The sequence below is a fragment of the Procambarus clarkii genome, chromosome 16 (genome assembly GCF_040958095.1).
Source record: "Procambarus clarkii isolate CNS0578487 chromosome 16, FALCON_Pclarkii_2.0, whole genome shotgun sequence".
Taxonomy (NCBI): domain Eukaryota; kingdom Metazoa; phylum Arthropoda; class Malacostraca; order Decapoda; family Cambaridae; genus Procambarus; species Procambarus clarkii.
The window spans coordinates 26,410,778-26,432,244 of NC_091165.1; the positions used below are offsets into that span (position 1 = coordinate 26,410,778).

General features: G+C 40.8%; 1 protein-coding gene across 1 annotated transcript in view; it reads left to right on the forward strand.

Moving 5' to 3' along the window:
• The first annotated feature begins 8,616 nt into the window (after positions 1-8,616).
• Positions 8,617-21,467, forward strand: part of LOC123749671 (uncharacterized) — a 45,079-nt gene continuing 32,228 nt past the window's right edge. Inside the window, exon 1 of the mRNA XM_069325354.1 lies at positions 8,617-8,820. Within this exon, the coding sequence (XP_069181455.1) occupies positions 8,740-8,820 (81 nt within the window). The 5' untranslated portion in view covers positions 8,617-8,739. The remainder of the gene's footprint in view (positions 8,821-21,467) is intronic.

The window sequence follows — 21,467 nt, forward strand, 5'->3', positions numbered from 1 at the left end:
TGCAAAACTTCATATGATGTGTGACATTGAGCTCAGTTTTTTAATTTTCTGAAACTCTTTCAAATGTTTTGAGCATAATCTACTAGGCAAATGCTCCAACTCTGTCTAAATGATACCAGTTTAACTTGAAAAACAAGAAAATAAAACATGATTATAAAATTGAATATTGAAAACTTCAGATTTTGAAATTAGCTGCAAAAATATAAAATATCACCAATTGTTCATTTGGTGTTTATTATACTCTCAGAATAGAATATGATCTTCATTTTCATATATTTAGAATATAGGTTTTCAGTATAGTTTACTTTAAAAAAAATTGTCAATATGGCATTTAAAATATGTGCAAATTTAGACAACAAATTTATAACTCCATAAGTTTAAAGTTTATGAAAAATCAATTCTATAGGGATTGTAGAACAGACAGCTGTGCACACTATAAGTAAAAATGGTGAGAATCGGTCAGAAACTAGATTTTTGGATACTGAAGTAAGTTGAAATTCTAGTTATAGATATAATTGAAGTTATCGACCATGAATAAAGCGGTTCTAATTCATGAATTTACTTGTATGTTGTAATAAACATTGTTTGGCATTCATACTCGAATATGTGAAAGTTGTAGGTCAATGTGTGTTGAAAAAACAAATAGGGATAATTATAATGATTTAGGGATATATTTAGGGTATACTTTATAGAAGTAAAAAAAGCCCTAATCTGGTCTCTAATCATTAAAACAAACTAAAGAAGCAAGGAAAATAGTTTGAAATCTGTGAAAAAATTTGCCCAAAAAAAATTCAAGGTCCCAAGTTCTGAGAGTTGACTGATTTATTTGTTGATCACTTTAATTCTGTCTTCAAATAGTTAAGGACGGGTAGGTATTCTCCAGGATGTAAAGGTTACAACAAATTCAAATAATAAACAAAGGAGGAAAAAAAATTCCCTAAAAAAAAATGGACATGGTTAAAGTAACTGATAATAACATTGAGCAATGTATTTATATGACATATAACAAAATAAAGCATAATAACATACTCATTATTATTTGTGTTATGTATTACTCACCAATGCTATAAAGGCACCAGCTGCATATCCACCTTGTGGACACTTCTTACTACTATTCTTCTTTGTGCGTTGGACAGGTGCTTACATCTCTTTATTACTGCATTACCAATCAGTTCCAGTTAATAGGAACTGTTCTCATCAATAAAACGTAATTTTTTTTTAAATATTTGTCTAAAATCGATTTTTGAAAATATTTTTATGAAAATTTCACGATGCTGAAGCCAATAAGTTGGAGATTTGTTTAACATTTTTAAGTAATTTTTACATGATTCGAACAATTTTCAAATTATGCCCCCCTTATGCTGAGCAGTGTAAGGGTTAAAGAACTCTAAAAAGGAAAAAGATCTAGACGTGGTTCTAGATAGTAGACTGTCGCCAGAAAGAGCATATAAAGAATGAGTATGTGCTGCCCTTTCCAACTTCAGAATTGCTTTTAAATACATGGATGGTAAACTACAATAGAACTGTTCACAACTTTTATGAGATCAAAACTGGAATATGGACTGGCTCTGAACTGATGCTAGGGTAGCGCCAATCAGTAATTAAGGAAAAAATTTAGTAGACAGGACAGCTGATAAGTCTCAAAACCTAATTTAGTGAGCTAAGTACTGTAACGTTGGGAACAATTAAACGGCCGATAGTAGTACAGTATTCGAGAATAAATAATAGAACAGAAATTTGACAACCAAACAGTGCTTAACAGAGCCAGAGAGAAGGCAATCAACTAGAAATTAAACCTTGGAGGGCGCAGCTATAAATAGCCAACAACACCGCTGTGCACAAGAAAAAAAAAGATAAACAATTTCTTTCCAAGAGTGTTAAAATGTTTCTTTATCATGGAAAAAATAACAGAAAAAATTGAATGTGACATATTTGGGCCGTGATGGGGCAAGGAAGTCTGGCAAGATACAGGTGCTGAAAGATTATACGTCCGTGAACAGAAGCTACATTTAAGGATTGGCGCCAGGATATGAATCCAGGCCAAAGCACTCGCGAAAAGCACCAGGCGGGTGCTTTACCACTGCGCCACTAGGACTGCATCATATATTTTGTTCATAAATCAATAAATTAATATTTTTGCTTTTATTACACTATGTACACATGTTATATATAAGCAGACAATGAGTCATAATGATGTGGCTGAACATATGAAGACTAAACCACACACCAGAATGTGAGAAGACAGCGACGTTTCAGTTCATCCTGTACCATTATCAAGTCAATTGTGATTAGACAATCGACTTGAAAACGGTCCAGGACTGACCAAAACATCGTCTCCTCATCTTCTGGTGTGTAATTACCTAAGTGTAGTTACAGGATGAGAGCTACGCTCGTGGTGTCCCGTCTTCCCAGCACTCTTTGTCATATAATGGTTTGAAATTACTGACGGTTTTGGCCTCCACCACCTTCTCACTTAACTTGTTCCAACCGTCTACCACTCTATTTACAAAAGTGAATTTTCGCATGTTTCGGACATAACTTTGTTTCGGCAGCTTTGTTTCGTTAGTTTAAATCTATAACCTCTTGTTCTTAAAGTTCCGGGTCTCAGGAATTCTTCCCTATCAATTTTATCGATTCCTGTTACTATTTTGAACGTAAAGATCATATACTGTAGCCTCTTTTTCTTCTATCTTCTAGTTTTTGCATATTTAATGCCTCTAACCTCTCCTCGTAGCTCTTGTCCTTCATTTCTGGGAGCCACTTAGTGGCATGTCGTTGCACCTTTTCCAGTTTGTTGATGTGCTTCTTATGATATGGGCACCATACAACCGCTGCATATTCTAGCTTTGGTCTAATAAGTCGTGAACAATTTCTTTAGTATTTCTCCATCCATGTAATTAAAAAATTCTGAGGTTAGAAAGTGTAGCATAGGCTCCTCGCACAATGTTCTTAATGTGGTCTTCAGGTGACAGTTTTCTATCTAGAACCACCCCTAGATCCCTTTCTTTGTCAGAATTCTTTAAAGATTTCTCACATAATTTATAGGTTGTGTGGGGTCTATATTCTCCAATTCCACATTCCATAACATGGCATTTATTCATATTAAATTCCATTTGCCAAGTGTTGCTCCATATACTTATTTTGTCCAGGTCTTCCTGAAGGGCATGACAATCATTTAGGTTTCTTATCTTCCCTATTATCTTAGCATCATCAGCAAACATGTTCATGTAATTCTGTATTCCCACTGGTAGATCGTTTATGTAGACAATGAACATTACCGGTGCAAGAACTGAACCCTGTGGTACTCCACTCGTAACATTCCTCCAATCCGATACCCTGCCTCTGATTACGGCCCTCATTTTTCTGTCGGTTAGGAAATTTTTCATCCATGTTAGTAGCTTACCTGTCACTCCTCCAATATGTTCCAGTTTCCAGAACAACCTCTTATGGGGAACTCTGTCGAAAGCCTCTTTTAGGTCCAGATAGATGCAGTCAACCCAACCATCTCTTTCCTGTAAAATCTCTGTGGCTCGATCATAAAAACTGAGCAAGTTCATTACACAGGATCTTCCAGATCGAAAACCATACTGACTGTCTGATATTATATCGTTTTCCTCCAGGTGTTCTACCCATTTAGTTTTAATTATTTTTTCCAATATTTTGACTATTACTCTTGTCAATGATACAGGTCTATAATTAAGGGGGTCTTCCCTGTTTCCACTTTTGTAGATTGGAACTATGTAAGCCTTTTTCCACACATCAGCTACAACTCCTGTACACAGGGATGCCTGAAAAATCAGTTGAAGTGGAATGCTGAGCTCAGGTGCACATTCTCTCAGAACCCATGGTGAAACTCCAGATGGACCAACTGCTTTGTTCTTACTTAGCTCCTTGAGCATTTTTTCCACTTCATCTCTAGACACCTCTATGTGCTCTATGTTGTTCCCTGGAATTCTTATTGTGTCTGGTTCCCTAAAGATTTCATTTTGTACAAACACACTTTGGAACTTTTCGTTTAATGATTCACACATTTCATTTTCCGTGAATCTATTTCCCATTTTCAACCTCTGAATATTATCCTTTACCTGCAATTTGTTGTTTATGAATTTATAGAATAGACCTGATTCTGTTTTACATTTGTCTGCAATCCCTTTTTCAAAATTTCTTTCTGCCTCTCTCCTCACTGCCAATGTAGTTGTTTCTCGCATCTTTGTATCGCTGGTATGTTTGGGGATTTGGCCTCTTCCTGTATTGTTTCTATTTTTGTGTCTTTTGGTCTCTGGCCCTCTCGCAATTTCTATTGAACCAATCCTGTTTCCTAGTTCTGCATCTCTGTTTTGGTATAAATTTTGTTGTGCTTTTATCATATATTTCACAAAACTTGACATACATCTCATTCACTTCCTTGTCTAGCATCAAGTGTCTCCAATTATACTCATTAAAAAATTTTCTAAGGTGGCCATAATGTCCTCTCCTGAAGTCAGGATTTTCAACTGCTTCAACCTCCTTATTTTCTTCCAGATTATAACGCATTGCATACTTTATTCTCAAAAAGACATGGTCACGTTTACCCAAGGGAGGAAGGTACTGAATGTCAAATATCTCTTCCTCCTTCCAGGTAAATATCAAATCTAGCATGGAGGGAACGCCCCCTTCCCTCATCCTCGTAGCTTGTATAACATGTTGATACAAGAATGTTTCCAGGATGAGGTCTACAAATCTACAGGTCCAAAAATCTTCTGTTTTAGCTTCATATGCTTCCCAATCTATGGATTTCAAGTTGAAGTCACCGACTATCAAGTCGTGATCTTTCGTTATCCGCTCTCGCTATAATCTCTCTCATTATTGTTATAAGACCTTCGCGTTTACAATCTAGCTCCTCCTTTGACCATGTGCTGCTTGGCGGTGGACTATATGCATTTATGATCATTAGTTTATCATCCTCATGGCATATCTCTAGTGCTATTATGTCAACTTCTTGTGAATTGGCAGTCATTATTTCTTTCACCTTTAGGTGTTCTTTCACCAGCACAGCAATGCCACCGCCTTTCCTAATTTTTCTGTCCTGTCTCCAAATTGAGTAGCCCATTGGGAATATGACCTCATTTAAAATAACATCTTCAAGTTTTGTCTCCGTGAGTGCAACAATGTCTGGTGTCTGCAGCTGTATTACATCACTTAACTCCAGTATCTTCGATCTCACTCCATCTATATTTGGTGTATGCAATCTTCAGGAACTTGTTCCCCCTCTTCTTATTCTTCACTCCCCCTCTCTCTATTGATTTTGTTGGTTTGCCTTTATGTACCACTTTACTGGTCTGCCTACCCCTATCACTTTGTAGAAAAAAGAATTGATTTCTTCTTCATTCCTGCTCTCATTTAAACTTTTTGCCTCGGCGAGGTTCAGTTTTAGCTTCTCTCTGTCTTCTTTTGAAAGATCTCGTCTTAACGACCACACTTTCCTCATCCTCATCACTTTGTAATTTTCTGGCATTCCTTAGTACTTCTTCCATATGTTTGGCACCGTTTAGGGTGATCCTCAAAGGTCGATCTCTCCCCTTTTACGTATTTGCCTATTCTCCTGTAGTCGCACACATTCTCTATGGTAGTAAGACCTTCTACGAGGCCAACAATTTTATCTACTACTTTTGCTTCTTCTACAGCTCTTTCTGACCTAGATATTATCTCCTTTTCTTTGCAACCAAAAATTATCAGGGATTTGCTCCGATCAACTGTGTTTTGCACCAACTTCGGGTTGGATGCCAATTTCTTTCTTACTTCCAGCCTAATGTTTGTTTTATCTTGGTTGCTGCAGTGTTTGGCTTCCTTTACTGCTTCTTCAATTTTTTCCTTCTCCTTGGCCACTTGTGCATAGGTGAGTTGCATATCTTTCCTGCACTGTTCTATTCCCTGTGTAACTTCCTCCATCTGTGCTGATAAAAGCTGTTTCTCCTGTTGAATTTCCTTACCTAACCTATTGTAGTCATTTATATTTAAATTTACTTTAACTTCTTCCAATGCTATTTTTAATAGTTTATTTTCTTCTTCCATGGCTTTGCAATTTGTTTCCAATTGATTTTTATCCTTGCACAAGTCTTTCACTATATCCTCAATACATAAAACTTTGCTATTCAAATAGTCATTACTTTCTTTCAATTTACTAATTATTTCTACATGAGAGTTCACTATAGTATCTAATTTTACCAACTTGTTATGTAGACTACTAATATCAATGCTTTCTTCATCAAATCCCGCAAAATCAAGCTCTGTTTTGTTTTTCCTCTTGCCGGTGGCCATCTTGAATCATCTTGAATGTGTGTGTGTGTGTGTGTGTGTGTGTGTATGTGTGTGTGTGTATGTATATATATGTTGTACCTAGTAGTCAGAACATGGTTCTTGGCCTACTATGCAAGGCCCAATTTGCCTAATAAGCCAAGTTTTCCAGAATTTCAATATTTTTCTCATTTTTATCATATGAAATGATAAAGCTATTCATTTCATTATGTATGAGCTAATTTTTTTAAATTTGAGTTAAAACTAACATAGATATATGACCAAACCTAACCAACCCTACCTAACCTAACCTATCTTAACCTAACCTAAACTAACATAACTAAATCAATAATTTATGTTCCTAATATAATAATATTTAAAATAAACCAATAGGAAACAATTTATTGAAAATAAAGAATCACTTGGCCTATTATGCAAATCGGGCCTTGCATAGTAGGCCGAGAAGTGCATTCTGGCTACTAGGTACGACATATACTGTACATATATACGTATATATATATATATATATATTTGCCTAATAAGCTAAGTTTTCCTGATTTTTTTTTTTTTCAATTTTTTTCTTATGAAATGATAAAGCTATTCATTTCATTATGTATGAGTTCATTTTTTTTAAATTTGAGTTAAAACTAACAGAGATATATGACCCAACCTAACCTATCCAACTTAACCTAACCTAAACTAACCTAAGTCAATAATTTATGTTCTTAATATAATGCAACAATTATAATTCAAATAAGCCAATTTTACATATAGAATAGAGTAGCAGCACATTGTTGTGTGTACAGTATAACAAAGCTTGTTAATAAAAAATAACCACTTCCACAATATTTGTACCTAAGTTCCCTAATATTTGTGCAAATTCACCATTGTAATCACTGCCATCAACTTATAGCTGTTTATGTTGAATGCCAATTTTTCAAAATGTTTATTCACGTAAAATACATACATACAAGATGTGATACAAACATTGATGGATTTATAGATAGAGCTAGTACATACAATGCCTAAAGCCACTATTACGCAAAGTGTTTCGGGCAGTTAAAACGCTAAGACTAAAACTTGATACTAATTGAGATTAAAGTATAAATTGTGTTGAGATAATATAAAATTAAAAAAGGGGGGAACATGACAGAAAAATAGCAAATATAGAATTTGGTCGACAAACAGCATTGTTTAAAATAGCAGACATGGGTTGACATTAAAGGGGTAAGGTAGGTTACAGGGAGTTAATTAGGTAGTACTTAGTTTTTATCTTAAAAACTGGTTGGGAGAGGTACAGTCTTTAACATAATTGGGAAGGTCATTCCACATTCTGGGTCCCTTGATTTGTAGAGCATTTCTAGTCTGATTAAGTCGTACTCTTGGAATATCAAATAGGTATTTGTTTCTGGTGTGGTGCTCATGGGTTCTGTTACAACCTTCTAGGAAGCTTTTAAGGTCAGGATTGACATTACAGTTCAGCGTTTTATATTTTGCTACAATGCTTCATATTTTGCTACAATGTACCTATTAATAATCTTGCAATTATGCTACAATGAATTTACCTGAGGGGCCACTAGTACTAGTGGCCCCTAGTACTAGGACAGGAAGCTGGTGGCTTGTCAAAGGTCACCCCATTGGCCCTGATACTCTTTACCAGTTGTAGTTTAAAACCCAACATTGTTTTGGCGTTCACGGGCTCGGCGGGTAGGTGGCGCCATGGGTTTATAACCCTGTGGGTCAAAAAGCATCTGTTCTGTCATAAAATACCTCAGGAAAATCAATATGACTTTTTTATCTAAACCTATCTAATGTCACTCATCTCTCAGGTGGAAGGCTTGATTATGTAATAGATCACGGTCTCTTAGACAATGTTGTCCATGGATCTTTAGTTAATTAGTAATCACCATGCCATACTTATCACATACACAATCAAAGATGTTAAATCACAACATTATGAAAAGACTAGTTAACATCCTTATTGTGGCTTGTTGAGCTTGAAACCGTTCCTCCTGGTTCGTGTTACATCTGACCTTTTGTACCGATTAATAATCTTAAAATTTTACTACATTGTACTTATTAATATTCTTCAATTTTTTCTACAATGTACCTACTATTATTCTTCGAATTTTGCTACAAATTACCTACTTATAAGGACTTATACCCCAAACGCTATGCGGGTTAGTGGCTTTGCAAGAATGTAAAAACATCAATGTTATGTACTCTCACAAACTCAATGTACCTTCTTGTATATATAAATAAATACAATACAAATGGGGAGGGTGAATGAGTGGGAGAGTGGTTGAAGGAGGTGGGTGGAGAGGTGTGGCGGCAGGTTGGCTGTTTACTGCCCTCAGTCTCTTGCTGGGTCTTGTGGAGAGTGTGTGTGTTGCTACGCCCAGGACCGCTCTGTTTCATCACTTGCTACTCGGCCTGTAGACAACTTTGTGTTTGGGAGAGTTCAAGATGACACTACTGAAAAAGTGCTGTTGTTGCTGCTTTGACCTACGGGCGGGTTCCTTGGCCATAGGTGTCATATCCTTTCTGGTAAATATATGCAATTTGGTTCTGTTTTTCTCGGGTGCAGACAATGTACTCCGGCTGTTACTATATTTGCTGGCATGTCGCAGGTAAGAACACATACAGACACATAAGGCAACAGGCATTAAGAGGTTAGTAAATGGACCAGAAAGAGCTAGACCTCGCTTCCCCGTAGTCGCATTTAGGTGAACACAATTTCACCCAAACTTCCCAAGAACGCCTCTGAACCTCACCACCGCGCGCGCGCACCCGAGAACCCGAGACACACACACACAGCCCGTACCTTGTCAAGCACAAGGCCAAGCTTGAAAAAGTTCAGAGATATGCCACTAGGTTAGTCCCAGAACTAAGAGGCATGAGTTACGAAGAAAAGCTGCGAGAAATGCACCTCACGACACTAGAAAACAGAAGAGTAAGGAGAGACATGATCACTACCTACAAAATTCTCGGAGGAATTGACAGGGGTAGATAAAGATAAACTGTTTAACATGGGTGGTATGCGAACAAGGGGACACAGATGGTAACTGAGTACCCAAATGAGCCACAGGGACGTTAGAAAGAACTTTTTCAGTGTCAGAGTAGTTAACAGATGGAATGCATTAGGCAGTGATGTGATGGAGGCTGACTCCATACACACTTTCCAATGTAGATATGATAGAGCCCAGTAGGCTCAGGAATGTGTAAATCGGTTGATTAACAGTTGAGAGGCGGGACCAAAGAGCCAGAGCTCAATCCTCCCCCCCCCCAAGCACAATTAAGCGAGTACAATTAGGTGAGTACAGACAGATACACACACACAAAGGTTCAACGGTTTTCTATCAGACTAGTACCCGAAATGAGGGGGTAGAGCTACAAGAATAATAATAATGATGATAATAATAATAATAATTTATTTAGGAAAAGTACGTACATAGAAGAGACTACGGGAATTAAACCTCACGCCGCTGGAAGACAAAAGTTAGGGGGGGGACATGATCACCATATACAATATTCTCAAAGGAATTGATAGGATAGATAAAGACAGATTATTTAACACAAGGGGACACACACACACTCTAGGGGACACAGGTGGAAATTGAGTGCCCACATGAGCCATAGGGACATTATAATTTTTTTTTTTAGTATGTGTTTTTTTTTTCATAGAAATTCCTGTGCGGGCCCTAAGCCACCGGCTGGCCCACTAAGTGTTGTTTATTTCTGTTTTACTTTGGCAGAGTATGAGTATTTATGACTCGTATGGTCGCTTCAGGAAGATTTTGCCCAATGTTTACGAACTTTTTCTGCTCTGGTGAACTGTGTGACCCACTATAGATGTAAAGTGCCTTGTATAGAGTGCCTTGAGTGCCTCGTTTTTGCCCGAAACGCTATGCATACTAGTGGCTTTAGGTATTGTATGTACTACCTCTGTCTTTAAATCAAACAGAATGTTTGTACTGTAACTGCAACTATGTATGTACTTTTCCTAAAATTATTATTATTATAGTGACTGTTGTGAGCCGCTTGTTGAATCACTTGTGATATAAAAGATTATTGATGTGTAATTACCTAAGTGTAGTTACAGGATGAGAGCTACGTACGCTCCTGGTGTCCCGTCTTCCCAGCACTGTCATATAACGCTTTGAAACTACTGACGTAGTTTGTATTTGTGTAGGTGATTAAATATGTATGTGTATGTATGTATATATGTATATGTATATATATGTATATATGTATATGTATATATATGTATATATGTATATGTATATATATGTATATATGTATATGTATATATATGTATATATGTATATGTATATATATGTATATATATGTATATATGTATATGTATATATATGTACATGTATGTATGTGTATATGTATATATAACATTAATAATTGTGTAACTAGCGTCAAAAGATTGTTATTTGCTTACCTAAACGAACTAGTGTGTTCGGTTCCTGAACCGATTATGTACCTCTGTAATCCTTTACACCACCGGCTACAGGATGGGTATGGGGTGCATAATAAAGAAATTGAATTTAATTCTGTTGAATCTGAGTTGAAATCTTATTGGGTTTGTAACTGCACTGTGTTAGATAATGTTCCAGTGGTCTGTCGGACATTTCTCCACAGTGCTGTCATTTCCTCTCATCTTCTGGAACCTGTAAGTCTATTTCCCCATGCACATGGGTTATCTTGAAGTTATCTTGAGATGATTTCGGGGCTGATCGTCCTCGCGGTCCGGTCTTCGACTAGGCCTCATTTTTGTTACACACCCCCAAGCAGCAGCCCGTAGCAACCGTCTAACTCCCAGGTACCTATTTACTGCTGGGTAACAGGGGTATCAGGGTAAAAGAAACCTTTTGCCAATTTGTCTCTGCCTCCACCGGGGATCGAACCCGGAACCTCAGGACTACGAATCCGAAGCGCTGTCCATTCAGCTGTCAGGCACCCCGGGTATCCAAGCCTGATACGATGTAAGTGTATTTCTGTTGCTATACTGCTCCCTTTCATAAAATAAGTGGTTCGTAGTTGGTTGAATTCTTGTTCCCACCTGCAGATCCTGATGTTGCAACTGCTGTATTGTGGTCACTACATCTTCTGCATTGCTCTATTTCTAATTACTTTCTTAATCTGTGATAGACTCTGTGATATATAAATGTCTACATTTCTTCTCTTGGTTGCAAGTTTTACAGCTTCGTCTGAATTGTTGTTGAATTGTTGAAACCTGGGATTTCAAGAACAAGCGATGATAGATTTAAGCTATGAAAAAGCTACACCAAAAAAATAAAGTTTACTTTTGCAAATAAAATGGTAGACGGTTGGAACAAGTGAGAAGATGGTAGAGGCCAAGCATCATATGATAATGTATTGAGAAGACGAAACGTCTCGAGCATACCTCTCGTCCTGTAACTACATTTACGTAATTACATATACCCAGGTGCACAAGCCCAGGTTGATTGACTGATTGATTGAGTGATGAAGATTAAGCCACCCAAAAGGTGGCACGGGCATGAATAGCCCGTAAGTGGTACAATTTTTTGTTCAGTAAATCTATTCAGTGTTCTGAGGTCGCATTTAATCGTAAAGTTGCTATCGCAGGGGAGGATACTGCTTGACAGTATTTATGAGGGTGTCCAGCTGCTGGACACCTTTTTTGACCAGATGAGTGGCAGTGTTGATGGCTTCAGGGCGGTTACTGCATGATTCGGGGACTCTTAAAGCTCTTCTTAGGTCATTGGTTGCTTCACATTCCAGGAGATAGTGAAGTAGTGACTTTTCTGTGACAGTTTGGCAGAAGATGCATTCTCTCTGTCTGGGTTCACCAATCTCCCAGTTGCATCTGTAACCTAGACGTAGTCTATATAACCGAACTGCTATTTCCCTGTGGATTCGTTTTGGGATATTTAACCTTCCTAATTTGATAGCCTGAAGATACCATATTGCAGAAGGCGAACCTTCAGCTACTCTCTGGTGTAGATAGGCTTTGTTGAGGTGTGAGAGTTGCATTCGCCCAGGTGCGCACTCGCACTTATAAGCATACCTCCACGCAGACAGAAACAACTTGAAGACAAGTTCAGGGAAGTGAGCTCCTCCTGCACTCACAAACAGTGCACAGTTTTTGTTACCTGAACTAGATGCACCCTCCCATCCCCCTAGCCCAAACCCCGTTCCACGTCATTACAATGTCCTACCTCTCATTTCCCTAATGGTTCTGCACTTGGCAGGAAAAGGTGGAAGAGTGGGGTTACAGACGGGTGGCGGCGGCGGTGGTGATGGAAGGTTCATATCACTTTGCACACATTTTGTGCTTGCCTGCGAGTTCACACATGAGCACACGCTCACGCCTGGAGAAGTACTTATGCACTCATAAATCTACATAAAATCTACCAGGTAGCCTAGAGGATGACCTCCGCGGAAGAGCAGGAAATATGGACTAATCTTGAAACACAGACTAAGTCTTTATGACCACACCCAACCTGGTCGTCGACCCCACACTAAGCGAACAAGACCCCCTAATGGGGACCCAGTTGCCACCCATTAACCTGCAAAAGCAAATTACCCTCTGGGCTCAGAAAAGACGCTTTGACTGGGCACCAGTGGAGGATAATTGGGTCCCCTAAGGAGCCAATTATTTTAGTGTATAATAAAAATAAATTTATTCATGCCCATAAGAAGGATGTAAATGCGATACTGGATATATCTTGCCCTGCGATGATTTCGGAGCTTAACGTCCCCCGGGCCCGGTCCTCGACCAGGCATCCTGGTTGCTGGACTGGTCGACCAGGCTGTTGGTCACGGCTACTGGCAGCCTGGCTGATCAATACCTGGTTGATCAGGTATCCTGGCCACATGAGCAACATTAGTGTGTTGCTCACATGGCCCCACAAGTGAGGTGATTCGATGAAATATCTACGCCCGTGTTGACCATCGAGCGCTGTCGGATGTTGGATAAAATAGTCTCATGACTACCAAGATTTTTGTACAGTCGTAATGTCTAGTGGTTAAGGCACCAGGTACGCCAAGATGCATAGCGCTCCTGGCTCTCTGGCTTCGAATCCTTCTGTGGTGTGGAGTTTAGGATGGAATGCCTAATGCATTCCATCTGTTAACTACTGACACTGAAAAAGTTATTTCTAAAGTCCCTGTGGCTCATTTGAGTACTCTGTGTCCCCTTGTTCGCGTACCACCCGTGTTGAACAGTTTATCTACCCTGTCAATTCCTCTTGAGAATTTTGTAGGTAGTGATCATGTCTCCCCTTACTCTTCTGTCTTCAGTGTCGTGAGGTGCATTTCAAGCAGCCTTTCCTCGTAACTCATGCCTCTTATTTCTGGGACTACCCTAGTGGCATACCTCCGAACTTTTTCCACCTTCGTCGTGTGCTTGACAAGGTACGGGCTCCATGCTGGGGCCGCATACTCCAGGATTGGTCTTACATATGTGGTATAAAAGGTTCTGAATGATTCCTTACACAGGTTCCTGAAAACTATTTTGATGTTAGCCAGCCTCGCTTATGCTGCAGATGTAATTCTTTTTATGTGGGCTTCGGGAAACAGGTTTGGTATATCAACTCCTAGATCTTTCTCTCTGTCCGTTTCATGAAGTACTTCATCTCCCATTCTGTATCCTGTTTCCACCTCCTAGTTTCATTACCTTACATTTACTCGGGTTGAACTTTAGTAGCAATTTGTTGGACCATTCATTCAGTCTATCTAGGTCATCTTGTAGCCTCATACTATCTTCCTCTGTTTTAATCCTCATATTTTTTGCATCGGCAGTAAACAATGAGGAACGATTCTTTACTTTGGAAGATAGGAGTTAGGGACACTGGCCTGTAGTTCAGTGCCTCCTGTCTATCCTCCTCCTTGTATATCGGGACTACATTAGCAGTCTTCCAAATTTTTGGAAGTTCCCGTTACCGGTGATTGCCTGCCACTCTCCATAGTGTATAGTCACAGTGTTTCTGCTCTTTCCTTTAGTATTCAAGGGGAGATTCCATCTAGGCCTATAGCCTTTGTCACATCCAACTCTAGCAAAAGCTTCCTTACATCCCCACTGGTAATCTCAAACTCTTCTAGTGGAACCTGGTTAACTATTCCCTCTCTTATCTCTGGAACTTATCCTTGCTCTAATGTGAAGACCTCTTGGAATTTCTTATTCAGTTTCCCTCTCTCTCTCACACACTCACTCACTCACTCACTCACTCACACACACACACACACACACACACACACACACACACACACACACACACACACACACACACACACACACACACACACACATTGTGTGTGTATGTACTCGTGTGCGAGGGTGTATAAATGTGAGGGAGATGAGTGAGGTAGGGGGATGAGGATGAAGGGCGTGGTTGGACACGGGCGGGAGGCCCCATTACCGTGCCAAGATACGGGCTGGGGGGGAGGGCGGTCCCGGCAGCGTGCCAGTTCAACTATTCACGCCTTATATGATTCAGACACATCTACCTGACACCTGATTGGCGCTCGGAGCTCCTTCCTCTTCAGATACCTCTAATGTTTGTAGGCATTTACGCGTGTTTGTACATGTATCAATGTATTTGTTTAGTATTTGCATCTACCACCCCATTTTAATTTATTCCATTGTGTTACAGCTTACGGAATTCATACATGGCAATAACTCTTTGTATATATATAAATACACATGTAAACGTAAAGTTAACAAGACTTCTCAACTTAGCAAGGTGAGCTTGGCAAGGTATTTGACAATACTTCTCAAAGGAAGACAGAGTAAAGCTGAATATAAACCTCGATACAGCGAAATGTTTAAATGGAACTAGAAATGAAGACGAAAGATTCTTTTTTTCTACGAAGTGATAGGGACTGAAAAGCCAGTGAAATTAAACATAAAACCAAAGCAACAACATTGTTAGAGGAAGGAGGAGTAAAGGGCAAGGGAAGAAGTAACATGTTTCTGAAAATTGTATATACCAACATAGATGGGGTGAGATAAAAAATGCTGGAACTAAAAGATATAATTCAGCTTATGGTCCCAGATATAGTCACACTGACAAGAGACGAAACTTGAAAAACAATATTTTAAGTGAGGTCCTATTCCCAAGGAACTACTGTACTTAGTTTGGAGACGTGACAGGAAAACTAGGAAGGGAGGTGTGGCTGTGCTGGTGAAAGAACTCTCCAAGGTAAGAGAGTTAATAATAATCAAAAACCCTAAAGCAGTTGACATAGTGTCATTGCAGGTTTGGAATCAGGATGATAAACTGATAATCGTAAATGTATGTGTACTCGCCTAGTTGTACTCGCATAGTAGTTCCCAGGGGGGGTTAAGCTTTGGCTCTTTGGTCCCGCCTCTCAACTGTAAATCTACTGGTGTACAGATTCCTGAGCTTCTCGAATTCTATCATATCTACATTTGAAACGGTGTATGGAGTCAGCCTTTAATACATCACTTCCTAGTGCATTCCATTTACTTACTACTCTGACACTGAAAAAGTTCTTTAAAATGTCTCTGTGGCTCATTTGGGCACTCAGCTTCCACCTGTCTCCCCTTGTGCATGTACCACCCGTGTTAAATAACCTATTCTTATCTATCCGGTCAATTCCCCTGAGAATTTTGTATGTGGTGATCATGTCTCCTCGAGCTCTTGTCTTCTAGCGACGTGAGGTGCATTTAGCGCAGCCTTTCCTCATAACTCATGCCTCTTAGTTCTGGGGACTAGCTTAGTGGCATACCTCTGATTTTTTTTTCATCTTCCGTCTTGTGCTTGACAAGATATGGGCTCCATGCTTGGGCCGCATACTCCAGGATTAGTCTTACATATGTGGTATACAAGGTTCAGGATTCCTTTCACAGGTTTCTGAAGGCAGTTCTGATGTTAACTAGCCTTACATACGCCGCCTGTGTTATTCTTTTGATACCTGGTTGATGAGGTTCTGGGAGTTCTTCTACTCCCCAAGCCCGGCCCTAGGCCAGGCTTGACTTGTGAGAGTTTGGTCCATCAGGCTGTTGTACAGATTCCTGAGCCTACTGGGCTCTATCATATCTACATTTAAAACTGTGTATGGAGTCAGCCTCCACCACATCACTGCCTAACGCATTCCAGCTGTTAACTACTCTGACACTGAAAAAGTTCTTTCTAACGTCCCTGTGGCTCATTTAGGTGCTCGGTTTTCACCTGTGTCCCCTTGTTCGCGTACCACCAGTGTTGAATAGTTAATCCTTGTCTATCCTGTGAATTCCCTTGAGGATTTTGTAGGTAGTGTTCATGTCTCCTGTGTGTGTGTGTGTAATTACGTAAGTGTAGTTATAGGATGAGAGGTACGGTTGTGGTGTCCTGTATTCCCAGCACTCTGTCATATAATGCTTTGAAACTACTGACGAATTTGGCCTCCATCACCTCCTGGCATTCCACCCTCCACCTCCAGGAACGCCTCCCTCCCTCCAGAGTTCACCCTCCACCCCCACCCTTGCATACAAAGCACAACTCTCCTGCACATTTTGAATTCGGACACATTTGCCTCCGCTCCACTAACTCCGCCATGACGTCCTCCATACCCTTTGGCTGAGAAAATAAACAATGAGTGAAGGTGCACACAAAACAAACTGTAAACGGATAAACAAAAAAGAAACACGTCACGAGAATAACGCGTTAGAAATAGCGGTGACGTTAACTTGACTACGTCATACCTACAAGTGGGCGTGGGACCAACAACTCTTTCCTGCGCCTTTTTTTGTATAAAGCGCGCTCATTGGCTGGTACTCAGCGGTGACGTCATCTCTCCTCCCAATGTATTTCTAAAAGCTTTGGTCTTGATGCACTGCTGAAAGATTGTTGTGTTGGCCTGCACTTGAACGACTTAATCTGCTATTATGTTTTCTGCTAAATTGGCGTTTTTCATTCAATATACAGCAACAGAAGCACCCGTGGATTTTATTAATACAGCCTTGTGTATATCAATCAGGTGTACTTTTAGAGTCTAGCGTTGCTTTTAGAGTCGAGCATTATAACTAGTTCCAAAGCCCAACTTTGGAACTATTAGTTATTGTTCTATTTGCTAATGCTTCGTATAGTTAAATTTTAAACTTGTGTATTGACTTAGCGTCAACCACATACTCTTATAACTTATTCATCTTACAGCACATGCGATTAAGCTCTTTCTGGCATATCTATGCAACTCGTTTAATTTGCGAGTCTAGTTCCCATTAATGTCTTCTCGTTCCTTAATTTAAACATCATTTCTTTCGTAGCTATTACCTAGTGCACGATAATAACTTACTGCAGAGAAAGGTATAGTAAGAAGTATACACCAAGTGAAGACTAAAGCTGCCACTGCCTCCGCAAGCAGAGGCCCGCGGCTCTTTAACCTCCCGCCAAGTTTTAAGAAATATTGCCTGAGCAAAATTTTGTATTTTCCAATAGAAACTTGAAAAGGTTCCCGCATAAGTAGCGAATCTGCCAAATAATTGTGGAAATCTGGAGGCTGAGGACCACTACAAGCAACATCCTTAAAAAATTAAGTTATCTCCAGAACAGCCTAGTTCTTGGCCGGGCTGCCAGAGAACTCTCGAAACCATTTCTAGATAAATTACAGGTAAATCACTTTTGAAGCCTATGTAGGTGCTCTTAAATTTGTCTACAGTCTACATCTGTCCAGACTCTTCTCATTAAGTTTGGATGATCTTCAAACATTAAAATGTAAGACTACCACTGTGGTTAGGTCAGTGAGGTAGGACAGTAATAGTATGGGTCCAAGTGCTGATCTTTGGAGGACCTCACTTAATGTTACACTTCATCAGTCCCATTGCTTCCCCGTCACTGTGGCGGGCAAGTTACATAACTTGCATATTTCTTAAGTTTGTTTAATGGACTTTTATGTAGTACTGCGTCAAAGTCTTTTAAATATATACACGTACGATTATTTGTGTGTGTATTTACGACTTGTGCCTGCAAGATCGAGCTGTTAGCTCTTTGACCCCCACCTTTCTAACCGTCGGTTGTCTAAGGTACTACTCACAACCTATTTTTGCTATCATATCTACTACATACTTCTAACACACACACACATTCCCAGGATGCAGTCCGTAGCAGTTGTCTAGCTCCTAAGTACCTATTTACTGCTAGGTGAACAGGGGCATCAGCTCCAACACAGTGCACAGTTACAAACCCATTAAGATTTCAACTTAGATTCAACAGAGCAGAAGTTGTTAAACACATATGGCAAAAACTTACTGAAGCGACCATACGAATCATAAATACTCATACTCCGCCCAAGTAAAACAGAAACAAGCAACACTTAGTGGGCCAGTCAGAGGCTTAGGGCCCGCGCAGGAATATCCCTGAAAAAAAAGGGCATCAGGGGTAAAAGAAAATTCTTTCTGGTTCGAAAACGGGCCCATTGGACTACAACCCCAAAGCGCTCTCCACTCAGCCGCGAGGTCCCTATAATGCACGCGCGTGTGTACTCGCCTAGTTGCACTCACCTAGCTATGCTTGAGGGGGTTGAGCTCTGGCTGTTTGGTGCTGCCTCTCAACTGTCAATCAACTGGTATACAGATTCCTGAGCCTACTGGGCTCTATCATATCTACAATTGAAACTGTGTATGGAGTCAGCCACCACCTCCCGTGTTAAATAATCCATCCTGGGCTACCTTGTCAATTCCCCTGAAAATTGTGTATGTGATAATCATGTCTCCCCGAGCTCTCCTGTCTTCTAGCGACGTGAGGTGCAGTTCACGCAGCCTTTCCTGGTAACTCATGCTTCTTAGTTCTGGGACTAGTATAATGGCTCTTTTCCAGCTTCGTCTTGTGCTTGACAAGGTACGGGCTCCATGCTGGGGCCGCACACTCCAGGATTGGACTTACATATGTGGTATACGAGGTTCTGAAGGATTCCTTACACATATTTCTGAGGGCAATTCTGAGGTTAACCAGCTTCGCATACGCCGCTGATTTTATTCTTTTGATGTGGGCTTCAGGAGACAGGTTTGGCGTGATATCAACTCCTAGATCTTTCTTTCTGACTGTTTCATGAAGGACTTCACCTCCCTCCCATGTGTGTGTGTGTATTCACCAAGTTGTGCTTGCGGGGGTTGAGCGCTGCTCTTTCGGCCCTCCTCTCAACTGTTACTAACTATTAACTTTTTTTTTCCACACACACTCACACCTTACCTTGAGGTGCTTTCGGGGCTTAGCGTCCCCGCGGCCCGGTCGTCGACCAGGCCTCCTCGTTGCTGGACTAGTCAACCAGGCTGTTGGACGCGGCAGCTCGCAGCCTGACGTATGAATCACAGCCTGGTTGATCAGGTATCCTTTGGAGGTGCTTATCGAGCTCTCTCTTGAACACTGTGAAGGGTCGGCCAGTTATGTCCCTTATGTGTAGTGGAAGCGTGTGGAACAGTTTCGGGCTTCTCTCACACACTCACACTTCCGGGAAGCAGCCCGTAACATCTGTCTAACTCCCAGTTATCTATTTACTGCTAGATAACAGGGGCATCAGGGTGACAAACTCTGCCCATTTGTTTCCTCTGGCGCCGAGAATCGAACCCCGAACCGCTGGACTACGAATACAGAGCGCTGACCACTCAGCTACCGGTCCCTGTTTGTGTGTGTAATTATCTAAGTAGTTACAGGATGAGAGCTACGCTCTTGGTGTCCCGTCTTTCCAGTACTCTTTGTCATATAACACTGAGACTACTGACGGTTTTGGCTTCCACCGCCTTCTCTCTTAGCTTGTTTCAACCCTCTACCACTCTGCAAAAGAAACCTAAGTGTCATTTCTCCTCTTTTTCTTCTATCTTCAAGTTGTGGCATGTTTAACGCCTCCAGTCTCTCCTCGTAACTCTTGTCTCTCAGTTCTGGAGCCACTAAGTAGCATGCCGTTGTACACTTTCCCGTTTGTCTGTACTCACCTAGTTGTGCTTGCGGGGGTTGAACTCTAGCTCTTTGGCCCTGTTTCTCAATTGTCAATCAACTGATATACAGGGTCCTGAGCCTATTGGGCTCTATCATATCTACACTTGAAACTGTGTATAGGGTCAGCCTCCACCACATCACTTCCTAGTGCATTCCGTTTGTCAACTACTGACACACACACACAAAATCTTTCTAATGTCACCTCCGTCTTAATTGTTCTCATAATTTCTCATTCTCACCCCTCAATCAGCAAACATTGAGATGAATGAGTCTATACCCTCTGAAAGAGCGTTTACTTATATCAGAAACAGGATAGGTCCGAGCACAGAATTAATCCTGTCGGATTCCGCTGGTGTCATCACACCATTCGGAGGTCTCACTCCTTACTGTGACGGCTTCCTATTGCTTACCTTATCCACTGGAGCATCCTACGAGTTACTCCTGGTAGGGGGCCCTGTTTCTCCATCACCCTGACTGTTCCTCCGACTTGTGCACCAGCCTGTCGAAGGCTTTCTGACAGTCCATGAAAATACAGTCTGCCTACTCTTCTCTCTCTTGATTAAGCTTTGTAACATGATCGTATAATTCTATTAGACCTGTGAGGCAATATTTGCCATCCCTGAATCCATGTTGGTGGTGAGTCACAATGTCTCTTCTCTCCAAATGTGTGTAGCTGCCCGTGAAGGGAAGGGAAGGGAAAAGAACTATCAGGAAATGAAATTATCGGGGTGGGGGGAAGGAGCCAATCCATTACGACTTTATAGCACTTGGAAAAAATCACGATAAGGATTAGGGATGGGGTGGGGGGGAGGGGAAGGATTGTTTTAATTATCAGGGGAAAGCGCCAAGCCATTACTAATTTATAGCCTTTGGAAGGGGTCGGGATAAGGATTTGGGATGGGACGGGAGGGGGGGGGGGTGAGGAAGGATTGATGGCCAACCACTTGGACAGTCGGGGATTGAACGTAGACCTGCATGAAGCGAGACCGTCGCTCTACCGTCCAGTCCAAGTGATTGTGCTGGTGAGTGCACACATGTTTGTATAGCGAAATAGGTACGTATAGGGAAATGGTAATACACACGATAACAAGACGAGGATGCCAGGTGTGAGTGTAAGGTTTATGTCGCTGGTGGTAGCCACACAGGGTGACGGGGCTCACACATAGTGCGAGAGCCGGTCGGCCGAGTGGACAGCACGCTGGACTTGTGATCCTGTAGTCCTGGGTTCGATCCCAGGCGCCGGCGAGAAACAATGGGCAGAGTTTC